We start from the raw sequence: 22,603 nt of genomic DNA on the forward strand, positions 1-22,603 counted from the left end.
ATGTACTTTTAAGCACAGAGTGGGAGAATATGTACAGCTACAGCTTGTGGGCAGATTAGTCAATTGTGCAATGACTTTGATATAATTAACACCCAAAAAAGTTGGGCTAAGGAGTAAATTTGAACAAAAGAAAGAGGGAGGAAGAAAAAGTTAAAGTGAGAATCAGGGCTGGCATGACCAGTGTATTTGGAACGAGGGTGCCTTTCATTAATGTAATGCACTTTTGCAAACTTAAGCAGCCTGCTGCCGCTAATGATCCCCGGTGAAACGCAGCAGCGCTGCTCCCTCACGGTGACCCTGACACTGCCTGGGATAAGGGAGAGTTGTGTCTCTGGGAATAATTGCTCTTTTTAAATGTTACAAGTGTCCTGACCCCTGCGGTCGCAGCCACTTTCCCAGAGCATAATTACTTCTGATCCTGCCCAAATGAGGCAGCCATATTAGGCCTGCAATAACAGTGGCCAGGCATCAAGCGAAGCAGAGTGGGGAGTCTGGGCAGAGCAGAGCCTGCAAATAGGGTGTTTCTTTTCTCAGAGCCCTGCCGGTCATTTCCATCATGTCAGAGGTGCATTTCTTACACTTGCAGTCAGCACTAAGCCCCAAGGCGCGCACACGCAGACACACGTTTGCTTGGAGATTGAGAGGCTTACTAAACACATTGTTAGCTCCTTTTGCCTTCCTAAATTTTTGGCTAACAGATGCGATCCAATTAACAGAACTTCATTTTTTTTTTTTTTTGCTCCACACTTTATCCTATTATTTTAATTTAATCACATGGGGTTAATTAAATGTATCAGCCAATTCAAAATGAATTACTGCTTATTTCAGAGATGTGCAAAACTGGCAGTGTTATTGCAGGAGGAAACTTGCTCAAACAAATGTCCAAAGCTGAGAAAACAGCTTTGGAAGGTGAGCTGTCAACAGACCAGCATCAGAAAAGCTACTGAATTTTTTTTTTTATTATTTAAAAAAAACAGTGTATGCCAACTTCCCTACTATATAGTAGGCCAAACTCAGTAACAAATTAGTAGGATGAATGCTTAAAAAAAAAAAAAAAAAAGTAGTGAAGGACCGAAAGAATACTGGAGTTATCAAAATGGAATACTAGAAACTAGATTTTTTTTTCCCCAAATGATTGTAGTGACAACACAACATTGTCCATTATCAGTCCCAGTTTTCAAATAATCCAAATTAAGTGTTTTTTTTTTTTACATCTGAAAATTCCAAACATCATTAAGGAATTTACACACAGCGACTTGAGCAACACTTTCAGAGTGGATCCTCATTTTCACCTCACAATAATGGAATGATATAATTATTACATAGATGTAGCAACAATCATATCTATTATCTTAAAACTAAACTGTCACTAGAGGTTAATTTATCTGCATGCAGTTAATATGCACATCGTTTTGCCAGTATTTATCTAACACCACATGTTAGCTCACAAGAAAAAAAAAAAACTATAATTATTTGAAAAATGTTGTTAAGTTACATGGATGCTATGTGGAGAAATATCTTTGTCCATTAATTATGCTGAGCCCATGAGCGGCCCTCCAATATCTTTAAATACTCAAGCCATTGTTATAAACGAAATATAAAAACAGAAAAATATGCAGCATTGAGGCATACAATAACCTACAACAAATTTAAGAGCTACTCTTATTTAAAGTCTATTATTGAGCCCAACATCTTATTCTTGTCTTCCAACAAAATTACACATTTTAATCAATATATCAAATTAATTAATTGGGTCATGGAACAATTCTCACTTTTGCATGTCCGGGAATGTACTACTCACATACCTAAAATAACATACCGATACCTTTTTAAACGGTCAAGATGTACATTCTTCATATGCAGTACATAATCGGACAGTACGTGAATTCAGAAACAGCTAATCAGTGTTAGTGACCCCACATCCAGCCAATCAACAGTCAAATTTCTAAGACACTTCTTTCTACAGTAGACCTCTAGTGCACATTTGCGTTAGGTCTTTGTGCAAACAAACGTCTGAGACTGCATCCCACTTACTGCACTAAAAGGCACTGTCAATATCCCCCTTCCCATCTTCATATATATGAACTCAATTTTTTAACTCTTTTCCGACATATTGCATTTGCATCTGAATAAAGAAATAAATCCATCTATTCTCCCTCCAGATCTTTTCAGAATTTGAGAAAAAAGGGGGACAATCTTATCTGCTACTTCATGACTCCTGGCAAGAATGTAACCATTAGCACTGTCAGAGCCTCTTTCTGCCAGCTGTCGCACAATGATGCCCCAACACATTTTAGCAGATATTAAAAATGCATTTGGCTAGGCATAAATGTGGGCGCTTTTAAGTTTGTCACTCCCAAGGTTAGGGAGTGATGAATGAAATTACCATCTCCCCAGGAATTACTGCACATTTAGGGTTTCAAAAGATATGCCAGAAGACAGGTGTGCCATTCAGAACCAGGCTTTAGGCTTTGGAAATGGAGACCGAATGCAGCAAAAAAATCTATTTGGGCTCCGTTTAAAGCTGAATAATGCAAATCCACCACAGGGGGGTATTTGTTTGGAGTGCGAGGCATCTGTGTCGTTTGAGCACTCGCTCTCAGGTGCCCATCTCCTAATGGGGTAAATAATGAAGCAGGGTTTGGATTGTAATAGTTAACCCACCCATTCACCCACCCACAGGCTTTTTGGTCCAGCAAAGTAGATTGGGACTAGTGGCTACTGTACAAGACTTAATCAGGTGGATATTCCATGGCGTTAATGGCTGAGGGAGATATTACTGTAACAAGTTGTAATTGATAAGCTATCCTGATATTACAGTTCCCCCACGAGTCATTGTAGAACGTGAACACTCATTTTTCAGTCTTGACACTACTCAATGACCGAATTACTTCACTATCTTGAGCCCATGAGTTCGTTTGTGTGCGTAATATAAACACACACAATGTATGCAAGATTTATTTGTGACTAACAGTCTCCATATCAGTACTATTATGGAGTGGCCAGACTATCAAAGTTTATTGACGTGGTTAGAGAACTCGAGTTAAAAGGAATGGCCACTGCATTATGAGCTCCAACCATGCACAGGAGATTGTCACGTTTAAGTGTGTCAAGAAATGGGAAAAATCGGTGGCCTGCAGAAGGAGGACTGGACACAGCATTATTCGGCCTGTGCAGTTTCCAATTTAAATTAAAACCAAGCAGAGTGGCCAAGCGTTTGGACCACAGCTGCCACTCTAATGGATCAGAACCCTCACACGGAGCATTGATTTAATCAATCACAGATACTATGTCCTTCCCCTTTAAGGAACAATACAAACTAACCGGCAATCATTGCCTTTAATTAGGCATTCAAGATTTTATTTATTGAAGGTCAGCCAATGAGTCTTGGAAGATAGAATCTCATTGGGTGGATGGGTTTCCATTTGCCAGCATGCCTCTGGTACTTTGTTAAACAGCATCTTCCTTTTATATATCCTGTGGCTTTTTTATTAAAATAATATAATTTAATATAATTTATTAAAGAAAAATGTAAGATTTGTATGGAATGTGTTTACACAGGCCGTATTGGATTTCTCCCTCCCAACTATTTTTTTAAGTGGTTTACATGAAGATTGTTATTATTGTTTTATGGTGTACATATGGAGGGTTTATTGAACAGGGAAGAGTTTTAATTATGTTGCCCAATAGAAAGAAAATACTAAAAATTTTGCATTTATAGCAAACTATGCCCAAGTCAGCATTAAAATATTGATGAATAAAATCCCTAGATTTAGTATAAGTTATGATAACAATAACAAAAATTGTTCTGCTTTTCCTTAAATGGCATTAATACCAATTTAAATGCAATAAAGATGGAGAATGAATGCTTAAATATTTTAAATTTAAGACTCCAGAACCTAGTTTATATTCCTTTTCAAAAATACAGCACCATAATATCATATATGAATGTGTGTGGAGGTTTAAGGGGCAGTGAGGTGGGTCCCTGTGTCCAACAATTACAGTCTTCAAAAAAAAAAAAAAAAGTGCTCTAGTTTGACTACCTTTCTCACCCCAGGAGTGATTAATCAAAATCTCATCTTGATCCAAGTAGCATTAACCATTTCATTATTCATCTGCACTACACCATTCAATAGTCTTTTACAGCTCCACTGCAAAACACACATGCAATAATGAGAAAGTTAGAACTTAAACTGCACACTTACACATGCTGTATGGCAAATGCTTTCAGCACACTAGCAATCCTATTCGACACAGATATACAAATTCGCTCATGCACAAGGTAAACATGTAGTCACCCAGGTGTGCACATATGCCTGCGCTTTTATTAAACACACATACCCAGTCACCAAAAAAAAAAAAAAAAACACCTTACACACAACCGTTATCAGTGCGAGCATGCAGCCCTCCAGTAAACACACTAGCAGACATGTGTCTAGGGAGCATTTTAGGAAAGATTAAAAAAGGCCTTCCAACTAATAGAAATAATGGAAGATCAATGTATATCAATATGGAAACATGCATGCATAAACAGACCTGGTTACAATTATGCTTAAGATTGTATTTCCACATTTATCATTCATAACCACATAACACTTGCACAAACATTCAACATTCAAAATGCAACAGGGCTACTCCTTTTATACATCTAAAAGACTTTCAGAACCCATTTAAAAGGTATCTTTTCAGTGTTCCATGTTTGAGTTGCGTGATATTACTTTTCTAGCGTGTTGAGTGGAGCTCACATTCACTGCTTGATTTTAAAAAGGCAACACTAATGAATGTCTATGATACACCAAGCTGCACTTTCTAACTTCATTAGACCCAAATGTGGATATCAGTGTAGATATCATTAGGAAAGGTTTTATCAAGCTATAGTATGTGATAAGGTTAATGAGGAGTTTATAAAAGTCTCTCTGGCGGAGAGAACAAGCAGACAGGGAGGATGAGACCTTAAGCAAAGTGTGCTAGTCATTTATTTCATTAGCATGGCCAACTGTACTTTTCTTTATGGCTGAACCTAAACAAGGTCATACCAAAAAAACATTAAAAACTTGCTTGTGAAGTTGCGTGGATGTGTGGAGATGTAGGTCATCAGACTGTTCTTAAGCTATAGCACACAGTTGGCTGTAAAGACACGTTCCTAGAGTTGCACAGGACAACTGCAAAGAAGAGTTATAGGGAGGGGGGAAGAAACAAATAAAAACAGAAATGGAAGGACTGATGAAATTGAGCCAAGTGTGACAACCTACTGCAAGAGAAGCAGAGTATGTGTGAGGGAGAGAGAAAGTGGTCGCACATACAAAACGCAATAGATGAAGCAACTCACCCTTGCAGCGAGACGCGCAAGGGAGAGGTGCTACGACAAGGTGACACAAGGGAATAACATGTGGTCTAAAGACCAAAGGAAAGTAAATTAAAAACCACCTAGTGTAAAATCATCAATATGTAGCTGTATATCCCCCTTTCTAGCAGAGCATATGTACTATTTCTTGGAGCATGTCCATTGGGAAAATTGACCGTTGTACATGCTTCCAGAGCACTGAAGCCCTTGCATATCCCCACAGTCAGACATTTATTGTAACAAAACTGGAAGGGCTTTTTCTCCCATTTTAAGCTAAATTTAAAAAAAGGCTAGACATGATTGAGTAAATTCTGTGTACACACACACACAACTTCAAAATAGTTTTCGGCACCTCTCCCTTTCTCACGTTCCTTTTTCCCTGAACACTGCACCTGTCTGCATTCATCTCAGGACTCAAGGTGAAAGATAAGATTGCTCCGAGACATTTTAAAAGGCAGCCTAAAAATGACGATTCATCTAACTGGCGGCATGTCTGAGGATGTTATAAAAGGTTTTCCGTGTTCCCAATGCCTCAGTGATGGACTGTACGTCCTTGGAGCTTTTCAAAAATCCCATGATTATGGGAATTATTTAAAAACGTACCAGTATCTACAGCTTTACATGAGGAAATGGAAGGATGACTGGGAGGAATTCTCATGGATATGCTGTTGCGATGACCATATGGATGCAACGTGAGCCTTACCCTGCTCCCTTGATGTTTGACAGAGTGTTTGGACATGTAAACGTGCAATCTGGTGCGCGTCTCATGTGCAGGCTGTGGATTTAATAAAAGTGCTCTTACATAACACAGCAAGGGAAAGTGATTGAGCTGGTGAGCTGATCTGATGAGTGCAGCCATTTGTGTCAGAGACAGGTGCATCGTTCCATCCCCAACATACCTCTGTCTAACTCAATCTCTTTTTCAGAGCATACGTGTTTAACATTTCAACCTCTGTGCAATGTGTCTGACCATCATACAAGGGCACTACATTCAAACGGTCATCAAAATAGAGCATGCCAATTTAAGAGCACACAGCAATGGCAGATCTCCACATTGAGGACCCATCAGTTGCAGATACAGTATATTGGATTGTAATTGCATCAGGAGGAAATGTTTATAAAGTAGGAATTTCTTCAGGCTGAAGCAATATAAGTGGCAGGAAACAAGCATTAGGCCCTGAATCCAGGCGCAATATTGCAAGAGACCCAGGGCGAGAAAACATTTATGTAATTTCAATATTTGAAATTGGCAAGTTTAATTTAGAGAAAGAACAAGCCAATATGCTGAGAAAATAGCAAATACAAGGGAGAAAATTACCTGGCATGAGGGGGAAAAAAGTGAAAAGACTTAAGGAATGTATAAAAGTAAAAAATGGAAATTAGGAATCAGCCCACAGAAAGGGGAATAACAGAAAATAAATATTACGGTCCACTTTATCTCAATATAACATTGCTACAAGACAGAATTACCATGGTAACTCATGTAAAGAATTAAGAAATTCTTATTTCAAAATAAAAACTGGTGCCTGAAGCCCCGAATTTTATTATGGCAGCAGACAGATCAGGGGTCTAGTAACATTGCTTTTCAAATATGCGTTATGAATGGACAGATTCCATTGGAAGGTGGGCATGCAGGGCTCATAAATTGAACAGGAAAATGTAACCAAGAATTTATCATCAGGTTGAAGAATAGAAGGTTGATCTTCTCTTCTACAGGTTCTTAGGGAGCCCAGTGTTGCGAATGATCAATCCTGAACAAGTCCACAATGAGGACCCAATTATTCCTAACATTTGTAGCAGATAGTTAACTTGAAGGAAAAGAAAATGGCTGAATAGCCCATTTCTCCAGAGAGAATTAAGTCAACTGAGAGATTATTTTATTTAAAAAGGTAGAAGAGTAGTGCTTGTGCTATTCCTTGAGACATGAGTCTTGATAAAAACTTAGGCAAGTACTGAATGGTATTGTGCAATTACCTCATAACGGTATTCAGCTACAATGGAGTACATAAACGTGCAACCAGCAAGTTTTTCCATAAGAGTCAAAGGACCCATTCATGTTAACAGAGGCGTATGTGTGTGATGTGAGCAAATATGAGGGGTTTTTTTTATGAACATGGTTAAATTATGTTATGCAGGCATTTATTCTCTCTTCATCTCTCACACACAAAGATGTACTATGAGAATACTTTATCTGGACTGATTAATTTAGAATCAGACTTATCTGAATATCGGAAGCCTGTGTTAGTTAAACGTGTGTGCGCGAGTGAGTGAGCGAGAGAGAGAACGCACAGGTCCAAGCTGCCTCCCCATGCCTGCCAAAATGCCAGCGCAGTTGGTCGGCACCAGCAACCAAAGGGTTAAGCTTTTAGGCAATGAGCAGCAGGTGATCTAAGCTCTTCTGTAAGTCCTAATGCTCCTAAAAGCCACTCTCCCTGCTTCTGTAATTGGGCATCAGTAGTTAATGTAGTATTGACTGCATTACATGCTCCTGTGCATCCTCTCCTACTAATGCCATTTGCATCACCTTGTACATTTACCATATTGCTTAGCCAATAGCTGTTAAAAGCAATCTGAATCATGAATCATATGGGGAACTTTTAGCAAGACAGACATCCAAAGAAGACAATTTACAGTTGAGTTAATTTGGGTACATTAGCGCAACATGGACTGAGCGAGACAGACCAATTTATGTTTCTACGGCAATCCCCTTATTGGTTTTTAGATGGGTTAGTGATTGGTTGGCTCAAAGAGATTTGAAATATCCATTTTCAGACACAAATATGGGGCCGAAATGCAAGCCATTACTTTAGAGGTGGAAAGGGCCCCTGGCTAAAACTAGTAGAAATAAGTGCGAGATAGATAGATATAAAAACAGCATTCAGAACAGATTTATGCCTTACGAAAAAGTTGTAAGCACCACGAGTTCCAAAAAAAGTTTCTAAATGGTAGATAGACTTTGTGTTCATAGGCCTACATAAATCAAAAATGTTGAATAAACTGATATAAAAGTCTCCCTAATCTGCGCTTATTTAGACCCATCAATAAGGGCAAAATGCGCTCACCTGTAAACGGAGGTCAACCGGTGCTGATAGAACATCTCTAACTTCACAGATGTAATCCCGCGCTGATACTGTTTGGTTCTACGGGGTTTAAATGGGCAATAATCGTATTACGGAACACTAGCAACAGTAGGTTAAAACAGGTTTCGCGAGCGTGTCCGTTTGATATGACAAATGGGCTCGAGCATGAAAGTGGCGTTCCGAAAGAAAATAGACGCCAATACCTGCCCTCTGTTGTTGTCCTACCTTTTTATTCGTAACGAGCAAATAAAGAACTAACAATCAGTCTACTCACCCTCTTCCTTATCTAACACCATCGTCCTGAGGAGCGAGGAGTCCGGCTCCAGGCGATCCGCTCTCGGCTCCAGCACACTTCAGCGCTCGCCACGCGCGTCTCTCGAGAAGAAATTGCTTCGCAACAATAATGTAATACCGTCCGCGTTGCTGCTGCAAGCTTTAATTACACGGGCTCGTCTGTGTGGTTTTCCGCTGTTCAGTGACGGAAATCCATGTAGAGAAACATACGTGTCTGTTATTGCGTTGTTTAATTTATTTTCGGCGATTATCTTCTGCGATGTCCCCCACTTGTGCGCGTCAGTAACATCCACGGGCTAAACTGCAAGCACAATTAACGGTGTTCAAACTACACCGACACCACGGTGCATTCCATGCGAAAATGAAAGAAGCCACGAAAACGATTGGACTAATCGCGCACGGTCTTCTAAACACCCGTTTTCAGCTGAAGCGAAGAAGCTATGTAGGGGCATAAACGTGTTCCTCCCAGTTCTTATTTGCTCCGAAACTATAACTATATTCAAGAAATCCAATTCTGAGGCTGACAACTATGAAGAGCATGCTCGCGCTGCCTTTATCACCAAATTTATGCGCTCTGCTCGCTCCTGCTCCTGAATAAATGCGCGCACTTCCCAGAGAGCCACAGATTCCCCTGTTAATTAAATCAATTCATTATGCTCAGATCTGATTAGCAGCCCTTCCCCCCTCTTTGAATCAATTATTCAATACACAAACATAATTGCTTGTGCCAGAGGTGTCTAAGAATTAGCTTATTTAACTCCAAGGACACTAATTACCCCTAGGGCAAGAGAACTTTTCTCATTAATTCTGACAAAACACAAAAGCACAGCTAAGGGAAAGTGTACGTTCGTATATGCGTGTGTTTATGTGGAATGCTCACAGGAGGATGTGTGTGTACATACACAGACATGTATTCTTGTGTGATTGTGGTGCATGTTATAAATAGTGAAAAGAGGTTTCTTCACCATGGTGTGTTTTGAACCTTTCAAGATAAACTTACACAATTTTCATGATCTAATTTCATCACAATCTACAGTGTGACACATTTGCCGTCCCTATTTAATTGTCATTATAGTTTTTCCATTGGATAAGTATGATCATGAACAGCCAGACCAATTTTCCATACCCAGATAAAAAGTCAATTTGAGAGCGACAACACAACAGATGTGCTGTGTTTTGATTAGTGCTGAGATAGGAGGCCGTGTTTGGCTCTGGTAATATAATTGTTAGCTGTTACTTCGCTGATAAAAACGTTACTCTTACATGGTGGGCAAATGAATAACAGTGCTTCTACCTGCCCTGGGGAGACTCTTAACCAATCAAGGTACAGATCCACCCAAGATTAACCATTAGGGCAGATGCAGAGGTAAAGAGTGATCTGTTTGTACCAATTTTTCCTTTATATGAAGTCCTAATTGCCACCTGATTTAGTGTTCAGGATAAAGCATCAAAGCAGTCTTTAAACAGGGCTGTGCATGCGAGACATCTCTGTCAATGTAGAGATGAAAATGTGCCTCATTTAATGTCTCTCTACTTTCTGGATCTCCTTGAAGGTGATGAATAGACATAAATTATGAAATTGTAATTTATATCTACTCATAAGACATTAGGGTGAAAATCTACCATTCCGCCAGACATCCTTTCATAGTTTAATTCAAACTACAGACTAGCAACCTTAGCAGAGTGGGACATTGCCCTGCCCTTAAAATAAAATGTAAAAAAAATTGAGCCTCTTCTCTCTTCCTCTCTCTTGCCTGACATGTCTGACTTTTCATTTCTGCTGTCTTGATAGATGGATGACTTTTGACCACAAATGTATGTTTGCTGACCTCTTGCAGAAGTGAATGACACCCAATTAATCCAATCACAACAAACATGGGGGAACAAGGAAAACGTGGCCCCTTGTTGTTGACTGCTGGGCTACAAACAGCCTTCTGGCATTTAAAGGAATATTACATTTTCATTACAAGTTAAGCTCAGTGGTCAGCATTTCTGGCATAATGTTGATAACAACAAAATGTATTTAGACTTATCCCTCCTTTTCTTAAAAAAAAAAAAGCAAAAATCGAGGTTACAGTGAGGAACTTATAATGGAAGTGTACGAGGTCAATTTTTGGATGGTTTATAGGAAGAAATGTGAAACTTATAATTTTATAAACACACTTGCATTAATTCTTCTGTTAAAACTTGTGTATTGTATGAGCTGAAAAGTATTTTTGGGGATTTTAGGGTTTATAGAGTTACATCGTCATAGCAACAAAGTTACAATGGATATAACTTTACATAGAAAAGGTTTTTAGGCAATTTTATCATACAAAATCATGTTAATATACATATGTCTTGTGGCTGTACTTTTGAAACACTATGTATTTTAACATGTACAGATTGGCCAAATTCACATTGAAAGTGCCTCACTGTAAAGTCCTTTTCAAGGGAAGTCAGTCCACTCTGCGGCCATCTTGGGAATGCTCCTGGGCAGCTATTTTCTGTTGATACATGCAGCATGAAGGTTCAACTCCTATCTACTTGAATGGGGAAAGACCAAAATCTCCAAAATGCTTCGTCAAAATTATGATCAAAGAACATATTTCGAACAGCAGTAAAATCTGACAACAATGGTATCATAAATTGTGCTTCTTTAACTCAGATCACTCTAAAAAATTATATTATTCATACCGGCCCAGCTAATGCACATACGTGTTTTCAAGTGGACTGGCAGGTTATGTCTGTATTTTAAAGCTGGTTGGGTCTTTTACCTGTAAGGTGGAACTTAAGCTTCTACATCCGCCATAGTGGGTGTTCCAGTTTTTCCCATTATACAAGTGCTCTGTCTCAGACTAAATATTCTCTGCTCACTGTAACCCAGATTTTTGCTTTTTTAAAGAAATGGTGGGGCAAGTCGAAATGATTGTTTTGTGGTAATCAACATCAAGCCACAAATACTGTCAATTGAGATTAATTTGTATTTAATCTGGAATATTCCTTTAAGTGGGATACTCCACTTAAAGGAATATTCCTTTAAACAGTATAATGACCACTGAGTGTTTTAAAAAAGAGATACGCGATTAAGACACATCTTGCACATAATAAGAGATAAAAAAGAGAGCAAATTGGTACCAACCGACAAATGAATAAATAAAAATAATGAGCACTTGGTTATTTTGTGTGAAAATATTTTGGTCAACACATCATTACAAAAGTTTACCAGAAGTGACCACTAAAGTCCATTTTTTAATGGTAATTTATGACTGATAGGTTAGGTGTAAGCCTACAGTGGTTCATCATTAGAAAACTGTCTGAAGGACACATCAGGTTGTGCTTCATATGTCTGTGCTAGCTTCTCATTAAACCCCCAGGAATTACTTAAACCAGTGCAGTGACACAAATCATGCTTCCCTTCTGTATTGATGGTCAGTGATGGAGCTATCTATTGTTTCTCTATTATTAAGAGGCCTAGTGTGCAGCCCTGTCCCTTTTCTATACCACATTGATACAGGGTAAATTGTGAAGGGAAACCATCATGGAGTGTGGGCCTGGTGTTGCAGAGTTAATTAAAATTCATTTCTGATTGGGAATTAAACAGGCCCATCTATTTACTGCTGGGGCTCACATACAGCCAGTTCAAAAACACAGCACAGTAATTAACCCTATAATCAGATAGCACAGAGTCGAGTTGGGTTCCCATTTATCCTGGGGCAAACAATCAGTGAATGCTGGAGTCAGGCAGAGGTTGAACACAAACCTCTCCTATATTTCATAATGGTTAAGCTGATTATAAACCAATATCAGACATGGTGCTTTTTGTAAACTGTACAATGGAAAGTCCTTAATGCTAGGAGGAAATACTTAAAGAGGCCTGTTGTGATGATATCTGGATAAATGAGAAAAATTATGTACATAAAAGATGGTGCTGCTTACACTTTCTTAAATGAATTCATATACTAATTGAAAGTTGTCCTCATTTTCTTTCATTTGATGGGCAGTAGGCCTACTCAAGATGTTTTCTTTAATATGTGAGAATGAAAGAATTGATGCTTCATTGCAGATAATCATCTTATGATTTTAATTGGTTTCTCAGTATGTTTCATGATTTCTGAGCACATCCTCTGTGTTCTGGCTGTGAGTGGAAATCTCACTTAATTTTGTGATTCACTTATGTTGTGAAATATAAGCAATATTTCTAGTGTTCCACAGGACTACAAGTTTTAAGCAGCAGATAGTTGTTTACTTTTCTGACATAGTTTATGTAGCCCCTCCTAGTGGCTGGATAATGCAACTAGACCAACTAGAGCCTTTTTCAACTCTCTTTCTTCTCCTTCTGTCCTCTCTTTTACTCTTTCCTGACAGACTTACCACTTGAATATGCTCCACTTTGTTTGATTGCACAAAACAGCAGTTTACAGTACATCTACTCATTCCAAATGGGACTAGTCGAAAATAGCTTAGGTGTCATTTGGGGGCAAAGAATCCTCTTCCCAAACATTTAATCCAACTTTAATCCCAGTCATTAAGAATTAGACATGCAGAGTGGTCCGGCCGTGCCTCTAAATTACAATCAAACGGTTACCAATTACACAAATTATTGATGGTAGATTCTCTTTTCAACAGCAAATTAAGGATATTAAGAAAGGCTTTTAATGCAAAAGTGACTAATTAACCAACGGATGGGAAATCTGCAGCCCAGATATATAAAAAAAGTGCTCGGCGCATATTGGAGAAACACAAGGGAACCAATTAGTTTAATTATCAAAACAGCTAATTAAAATTGCACAGTTCCTAATTAGTTCTTTGCTTTTGCCTCTAATTGACAGTATGGAGATAAATGGGCTGCCGATGAAAAGAGAGAGAGAAAGTGGAGAGGAGAAAAACAGGAGAAACTTCTGTGGAATATTTATGCTGACTTTATCTCTGTCTGTGTGGCAGCCCTTGAAAGTGAAAATTAATGACCTTAATTCCCAAACTGTTTTCCCTCTAACGGTGCTCCCCTCCATGCTCCCGGTACACTCGCCTTTGTATGGGGTTTGCCACCCTGCCAACTACAGGAATGGGAGAAAAGGAGAACTTGGGGGTGGGAAAGAGACACTGATTCTCCTCCTAATGTGACAGCTCCCACCTAACAATAGAGAGAGATGAAAGATTGGACCACATGTAACCACTGGGAGCATTGCATCATGGGACTGCTACTTTGTTGCACTTTTTAAAGGGCTTCTGTCATCTTTCCATGGACTAATTTGTCCCATAAAAAAAGAACTCTGCAGGGACACAGATAAAAGACATTTGATGGAAGAAAATGTGCTTTTAGAAATAATTTTTTCAATGCCAGTGAATGTTCAAATGCTAGTAGAATGATTGCTCCAAACTTTATTTCTTCTCGCATTAATTTTCCAATGGAATTACCCATATGAGCAGTGGCCCTGTATTCCAAATCAGAAAGAAAAATGCAGACAAGTTTGCTGTTTTTTGAGCATTTCCTGTCATTGTTGCCATCTCTTTAAAGGAAGGATGGAAGAATGCAAACTTTAATGAAAGATTTCACCAGGGACTCTTTCTACCAGATAGGCTTAATATTTGGTCCTGTTTCTAGTAAGGCCCAGACCTGGCTGGTTGTAATCTGCCTCTCTATTCCCTCGCATTTCACTGTCACAACAACCCCTTTCACGTTAGGAGATAAGCATCTACTAATCAGTTTACTGAGGGGCCTGTGTTAAAATGTAAATTGCATTAATGCTCAAATTATGCATTATGGTAGGCAGTGATGCCTGGCCCCTAGCCTGCATAATGTTCCCATCATTTGGATACAATCTTTTAGGTTTGTTGTTAATGCACACTGATTTGCCCTGGTCTGGTCAACATCAAATGTGATACATCAGTCAGCTGGTGTGTGGGACATCACAAGAGAGTTGCCATTTCTGAATTAGTAAGAGAGAAGCTTTTTAGCATAGCTACTCTAAACGGTTGCAATAATAACATGTTGGTTTCTTTTTCCCAGCACTCACTCATGGAGAAAGACATTTCTGCTTGTTGCATTAATATTTCGTTGATAGCGGTTGGAAAATTGCATAGGTATTAATTTACTTGTAATACCAGTGAGTCAAAGTGGATTGCCTGAAGAGCTTTTAGGAACAACATTCGAAATGTGATTTATCTGTCCTCCTCTTGCCCATTTCAAAATTGCACCCTGAAGAGACCTTCATGTTGCAGAGCTCTCTCTCTGCCCAGAGGAACCTGCTACCGATGACTAACAAACACACGTTCTTGGCTAATTGATTTTCTTCTGTTTTATTTATGGAAAGGCGGTAATTAGCGGCCAGCATAATGTACGCCCTTCATTAGCACACGGGTACCACTATGGATTTCACTGCTTTGTTTTAGATGCACACACCATTAGAAGCAAACAAAAGATGATAATTTATTAGTGTGGGGTCTTGTAAATATCCCTGAAAAGTCAGTGTGCCTTTAAGGGAGAGTACAAGGCCTGTAAAACTTCTGTCAGCATTTGCTTAGTGATTCCATTCGTGAGATGGAATATGTTAAGGAAAAAGTGGTATAAATTTAATTTTAATTGTTTTGTACACACACCAGTGAAAAGGAACTGATTGGACACAGTTCACAGACAGTATATTAATATGTTATTTTCTTATGTTAATTGGTTTGCATAATCTTTCTCCGTGCCTGATTTCAGAGTACCTGGCACTGAGAAGGGGCCTAGAGAGAGAAAATCAGGCTCTCTGAACATTAAATAATAATGCATCTGCAAGCTTAAGGTGTGTTCAGTTAGCAGAAAGCACATTTTTATAATTCATACGCCAGCTGTTTCGATGCTTTTGAGTCAATTTGCATCTGCATTTAATGAAATCTTGTTACTGGAGAATTGACTGGGTCTGAATTGAGATTTTAACACCATTGACGATGCAGCGTGGAAATGCACACTGGTGGGAACTTTTAATGGAGGATCTTGTAATCAGAGGACACTTGTATTCAGTTTCCTTACAATAATGAATCTCATCAAATGCTCCAGGCCGGGCCGTGTGCGAGCGGCTCAGATTTCAAGGTTTTGACCATCCCTGTTTGAGACATTCCTCTGGGAGAGTGTGATTACTCAAGTTTAGCAGTTTATTGCCTCATCTTTCAATAGCCACTGAAGCACAAAATTCTCATCTAGGTTACTCCTTTTTTTTTTTCTTCCTTGAAGAATATAAAGGAAGAATAATCTTCCTTATATATATATATAAAATAGAATTAATACTATCACAATCATCATTATTCTATAAATACAATACATTTAAAGAGGTTTGTCTTTGCTTGTGCTCTGCTGGATGGTTTACATCACTTCCTTCTTCCTATCCTTGATCATCTTCAGACAAGCACCACATTTCCTGCTCTTCTCATGGTTGACCATTGCTCTTCATTCAATCATAGTTTCATGGATGACACAGGAAGATGCCGTTTTTCTCTGAAGACTTTTTGAGGGCAGCCCATCTTCTTTCTGGAGATCATACTGTTGAAACTGGGTCTGTAGCAGAGGCCAAATTTGTCCATGTTCCCCCAGCCATCCTCCTGGAGGTCTGCTGCAGATCAATCACTGCAGAGTTGCTCCCACTGGGACTCTCAGTAACATCCACTGATTGCTTTCTGTGGTGGAGGCTGTTAAGTGGGAGCCACATGATGGGCTCATGGACAACACTTAACGATCAATCAGCAATGTCCAGACCTATTTCCAGCTGCATTCAGAGGCCATCCTACACACCACACACATTTAGTTGGAGAACCATTCAGGTGGACAGAAGTGTTTAAGAATCACCAGCGAGAGAGCCCCCATCAGTGGTGGAGAGTGAAGGAGGGTTGCAATGGACAAGGACTTGAGAGGATCCATGTTATTTCATATTCAGTTTGGTGAATGTTTGGTCATTATTTATAATAGGGTAGATTTGAAAGTTGATATTTTGTTTTGAATGTTGTTTGAGAGCATGACCTTCAAAGAGTCTGTGTATGTTTGAGCTGGCACTTGATGAGAAGAGCTTGTCTTTGGGATTGGCAGGCATTCTGTTGTCTCCCTACCAATTTAAATACAGCACAAAAACTAAGCTTTCACAATGAAAAAACATTACTCACACAGAAATGCTTCATATGCTGCTCGTTTAATAGACCTCACCACAAAATGGAATGGAACATAATATACCATCTCATTAAATCAAAAAAATAACTTGTGCTTGTAACATGATTTACCCACAACTACGAATTCAGTGCAGCACTTCTGAAATCGCTGAGAATGGTCATCAAATGCAATGCAGTTCAATCTGTACTACATGCCTAGCTTTAAATGCATCGTAAGTGCCTCCATAGAGCGGATGAACCTCTAATAGCATCCATGCTATCCGAGAGAGCTACTTGAAGTTTTCCCATTGATTAAGGATTCCATTGACTTCATGAACCTTGTGCCTTCGATCAGAAAAGCAGCCAATAAATTATCATCTTGAGATATGCAAAGTGATAAAGGGATGTTTTTGTACAAGTGCAGTTTGTGGGCTGTTAATATAGGCCTATAGTTTGAATTTAACTGTTTGTAATCAGTTTTAGTAAGAGAGTTGAATGATTAATTTAATTTGATTTAATATGCAGTATCAACAAGAAAGATAGCACTTAGAGGAGCAAATAGTTAATCTCTAAAATAACTTTTGTGTTGTTGAAAGACAATCTACAGTAGGAGCATTTGCTATTGAGTATTTATGTGCCATGAAACTCAGCCACATTTTTTGTTTATTAGGAATATTCACTGGCATGGCTCAATTCACTCATGCTCAGAAAAATTATTTTGGATGTCTACAAAATTCTAAGATCTACTGCTTATTGAATAAAAATTTAAACAATCTCTTCCCCTCTAATCTCCCTCGATTTGGTTGTCAGAAATTTTAATCTTTCATGTGGCCAGCAATAATGAGCTACCTTTATTGGTCAAAGGCCATAATCATTTGAGCTTTTGCATTATAAACCAATTTCTGCAGACTGGCATTGTGATAGAGGCACAAATAATAAATCATAAATGTGTCCTCCTAGAAGATTGCATTGTAAATGTCAAACCACACAGGAAATTGTAATTAAAGAAAGGAAATTGCCTCAAAGAACCACCTGATTTTAAAATGAGCTAAGCATAGAATTCTGTAAGCATTTAATTATGGTTCAATTTGCCAAGACTTCGTTTTTTCCCCCTTTTGTTCATTTTTCTCTCTTGGACTTATTATTCTTTCCACTTCTTCACAGTCACTCAGTGCGAGTTGCTGAAAAGGGATCAGGGACAGAGCTTAATTCTCTATGCTTTCCTTTACAACCAGAGTGATTATTTCGTAAAATATTTTGTTCTGTCATCAGCCTGCATTTCAGAACCAAAGGGAGAACATTACACCTCCAATATCTAGTTTGTTTCTTTTGTTTTGACAATTTTTACTGCATTCTCATCACATTAAGGTATCCAAATGTACACAAATCATCTTTCCCCGTCTGTCGCTCACTTCGACGGGGGGTTCACTACGCGAAACCCCCGCCCCCCGGCATGCTTGTTGGATTCCGTCCGGGCTCGAGGAAACAGCAGCTCGCCTCACAGCCAGCCTGCCTATCCTCTTGAGCCCCCCGAGCTGGATGAGCCCAGATGTCCGACATGCTTGCCCGGGCCGCTGCCAGCGTGGGGTTGGACTGGAACCCCCCGTCCTCACCACAGCCGTCGTGGCTGGATGATTGGTTCCTGGGGTCTGCACGCCTCTCACAGCCACGCCTCCCCTCCGGTCCCTTTCTTCCCGGAGGTGCATGATGAGCTGACGACTGCATGGAGACCACCCCTCTCTGCTCGTCACAAAGCTGCTCGATCATTCGCTCTCACTACACTCAACGGTGGAGCGGCCCATGGGTACATGACGATTCCCCAGGTGGATAGGGCAGTTGCGATCCACCTGTGCCCCGAGAACGCCACCACCTGACGGGGTCACCCTGTACTCCCCTCCAAGGCCTGTAGGATGACGTCATCATTGACTGCTAAAGCCTACAGTGCCACCGGACAGGCCGCTTCTGCCCTGCATGCCATGGCCCTCCTGCAAATCCACCAGGCCAAGGCACTTAAAGATCAGCACGAGGGTAGTCCTGATCCCGAGATACTGCAGGAACTGCGCTCAGCGACTGACCTTTCCCTCTGGGCCACGAAGGCCACAACGCAGTCACTCGGGCAGATGATGGCCACACTCATGGATCAGGAACATCATCTGTGGCTGAATTTGGTCGAGATGCGCGAGACGGACAAGAAACGCTTCCTCGATGCCCCAGTCTCCCAGTTCGGCCTCTTCGGCGACACCGTCGAGGACTTCGCCCAGCAGTTCTCCGTGGTGAAAAAGCAGATGGAGGCCATCTCACACATCCTGCCCTGCCGCAACCCTGCCGCCACGGGCCAATTCTTGTCTGCTCGCCGAGGGCATCCCCCTGCTGCTAGAAAACGTGCTCCGCCCAGCCCAAGTTTAGAGGACGCCGACGCTGGACCTCCTCCTCAGTCACTAACCCACCCCCTGCCAGGTGTGCGGATCAAGGTAAGTGCTTTGAGTCTTTTCTCAGCACCACAGACTCAGGACGCACTTTTGCCTCCCGACGCTGTACTACCTGCTCCGCCCCGCTGCGAAGCCTCGCCGGGTAAGTCAAAAATAATTGTCCCTTTAGTGCCCCTAGCACAGAGCTTGGATGCGTGGCTTTCACTTCCCAACCCGTCTCGCTGGCTGGCCAGGAACATCCGACTCAGTTACGCAATTCAGTTTGCCAGGCCCCCGCCCCCTTCACGGGCGTCCGCTTTTCCCCAGTACACGCCGAACATGCCAAGTCCCTGCGCGCGGAAATCGTGACCCTTTTGCTAAGACAAAGACACGATAGAGCCTGTCCCTCCAACCGAGATGAAGAAGGGTCTCTACAGCCCTTACTTCATCATACCCAAGAAAGGCGGCAGCTTACGACCGATCTTGGACTTGCAAGTTTTCAACCAGGCCTTACTCAAACTCCCGTTCAAAAGGTTTACGCAAAAACATATTTTAACTTGTGTCCGGCATCTAGATTGGTTCGCAGCGGTAGACATGAAGGACGTGTACTTCCACGTCTCAATACTGCCTCAATACTGCTTTCGACGGCCAGGCGTATCAGTACAAGGTCCTCCCCTTCGGCATGTCCCTGTCCCCTCATGTCTTTACGAAGGTCATAGAGGCAGCCCTTGCCCCACTCCGAGAAGCCTGCATTCGCATACTCAACTACCTCGACGACTGGCTCATCCTGGCCCACTCCCGAGAGTTAATATGCGCTCACAGGGACCAGGTGCTCAGGCAGCTCAGCCGTTTAGGGCTTCAGGTCAACTGGGAAAAGAGCAAGCTCCCCCCGGTTCAGAGCATCTCTTTTCTCGGAATGGAGTTAGACTCAGTTTCAATGTCAGCGTGCCACACCAACGAGCAAGCGCAGTCAGTGCTGAAATGGCTCACCACCTTCAGGACAGGCACAATGGTCCGTTTAAAACATTTCCAGAAGCTCCTGGGGCATATGGCATCCTCCGCTGTGGTCGCGCCGCTGGGGTTGATGCATATGAGACCGCTTTAGCACTGGCTACAGCATAGTGCCGTGGCACGCACGTGTGAGGGTCACCCCCGCCTGCCGCCAAACATTCAAACCCTGAACAGACCTCTGCTTTCTGCGGGCAGGAGTCGCCTTGTAGCAGGTGTCCCGTCACGTTCTGGTCACGACCGACGCCGCCAGATTGGGTTGGGGTGCCTTGTGCAAAGGGCACGCAGCTGCGGGCCGTTGGAAAGGGGCACGCTGCGCTCAAGTCGCTGCGTGCAACCTCAATGTTGTAGCAGATGTGCTGTCACGACAACGCTTGCCCAGTGGAGAGTGGAGGCTTCACCCCCAGTTGGTCCAGCTGATTTGGGAACGGTTCGGCAAGGCTCAGGTAGACCTGTTCGCCTCCCGAGAGACCTCCCACTGCCCGTTCTGGTATGCCTGAACAGAGGCTCCCCTCGGGGCAGATGCAATGGCACACAGCTGGCCCACGGGGCTGCGCAAGTATGCATTTCTCCCAGTGAGCTTTCTTGCACAGGTGCTATGCAAGGTCAGGGAGGACAAGGAACAAGTCACTCTAGTGGCTCCCTATTGGCCCACCCTGGCTTGGTTCTCGGACCTCATGCTCCTCGCCACAGCCCCTCCCTGGCGAATACCCCTGAGGAAAGACCTTCTTTCTCAGGGATGGGGCACACTCTGGCATCCGCACCCAGACCTCTGGAACCTCCACGTCTGGCCCCTGGACGGGACGTGGAAGATCTAGCTGATCTACCACCTACTGTCGCAGACATGATCAACCAAGCTAGAGCCCCTTCTACTAGGCAACTTTACACCCTAAAGTTGCGCCTGTTTGCGAATTGGTGTTCTTCTCGGGGTGAAGATCCACAAAGGTTCACAGTAAGGTCAGTGCTCTCAGTTCTGCAGGAGAGGTTGGAGGGGAGGCTGTCCCCATCCACCTTGAAAGTGTATGTAGCTGCTATCGCAGCCCACCACAACATTTGCATAAATGTCTCACAACGTCGAAGTGAGCGACAGACGGGGAACGTCTAGGTTACGGATGTAACCTCCATTCCCTGATGGAGGGAACGAGACGTTGTGTCCTCATGGCCACGTCGCTGAGCCGAGCCTCTGTTGTGGCCGGACCATTTCCAGATCCTCTGAAAAATTCTGAATGAAACAGATGCATTTCTCCACCTTTATACCCCTATGTCCGGTGGCGGGACATGCAAATTCTGTCTGCCAACTTCTCATTGGCCTTTTTTCATAGTTCAGAGGTATATTCAGCTCTCAAGAGAGACCCCTAGTGTCGCTTCTTCAACACAACGTCTCGTTCCCTCCATCAGGGAACGGAGGTTACATCTGTAACCTAGACGATTTTTCTAATGAAATCACTTGGTAAATAGAGAGTTGTAACACAGTTAAAGGATGGGCAAGGAGGAGGTGAGAACCGGCTTGTCAACATAAATCATATTTAATTAAACTCAAAATAAAAACACTTAAACAAACACACATGACGGACATGCCCGTAATTCTCTCTCTCGCGAACAATCGTCACCGGCCGCCTCTATCCCTCGCGACCCTCCGACCCGGCCCCGCCCCCCTCCTCTCCACATTCCTCCTGCCGTTATCTAAGGCCGGGGTGCCATTGGCATGACGTACACCCCCCCATCCCTGGGGCGGGGTGTATCTCGCGTCTCGCGTGGTCATCCACGTCTTCCTCGCCCTGGGAGGAGACAGGAGGGGAAAAACAACAACAAATAAGGCGAGGGAAAAGGCCAACACGGTGCGAAAGGGAGAGAGAGAGGAGAGAGAGGAAAAAGCTCACTCACCGGTTCTCTGATGTACCGTCGCGTGGTCCCCGAACACTCCTCCACACTCAGGCGGACGACAGCCGCTCCAACCCTGGGTGAACCGGAGTGAAACCTTCGACCCCCAGCGGGCAGAACGCGCCTCCGCTTTTCTGGCAGCAAATGGGGATACTTCTCCGCCCCTGGCAGCGGCCCTAACGCTCCGGGCGGTCGGAGAGTTTCTTCCCTCCTCCCCTCGTGGGCGGCGGTCTCCCTCGACCCCTCCGCGTCTCTGGGGACGGCAGGGCACTCCTCAGCCCCCGGCAGCGGCTCCCTCGCTCCAGGCAGTCGGGTCCAGGCATCCCTCCTCCTTCACGGCTTTCGACACCAATGTAACACTGTTAAGGATGGGCAAGGAGGAGGCGAGAACTGGCTTGTCAACATAAATCATATTTAATTAAACTCAAAACAAAAACACATAAACAAACACACATGATGGACATGTCCGCTAACGATCTCTCTCTCGAACAATC

The 22,603-nt window shown here is 42.2% G+C and overlaps 1 protein-coding gene across 1 annotated transcript in view; it reads right to left on the reverse strand.

Annotated features, from left to right (window-relative positions):
• Positions 1 to 9,264, reverse strand: part of lmo1 (LIM domain only 1) — a 32,119-nt gene extending 22,855 nt beyond the window's left edge. The window contains exon 1 of the mRNA XM_052145773.1: positions 8,699 to 9,264. Coding sequence (XP_052001733.1) covers positions 8,699 to 8,720 — 22 coding nt within the window. The 5' untranslated portion in view covers positions 8,721 to 9,264. The remainder of the gene's footprint in view (positions 1 to 8,698) is intronic.
• Positions 9,265 to 22,603: the final 13,339 nt, after the last annotated feature.

This window comes from Xyrauchen texanus, chromosome 2, assembly GCF_025860055.1.
Source record: "Xyrauchen texanus isolate HMW12.3.18 chromosome 2, RBS_HiC_50CHRs, whole genome shotgun sequence".
Lineage (NCBI taxonomy): Eukaryota > Metazoa > Chordata > Actinopteri > Cypriniformes > Catostomidae > Xyrauchen > Xyrauchen texanus.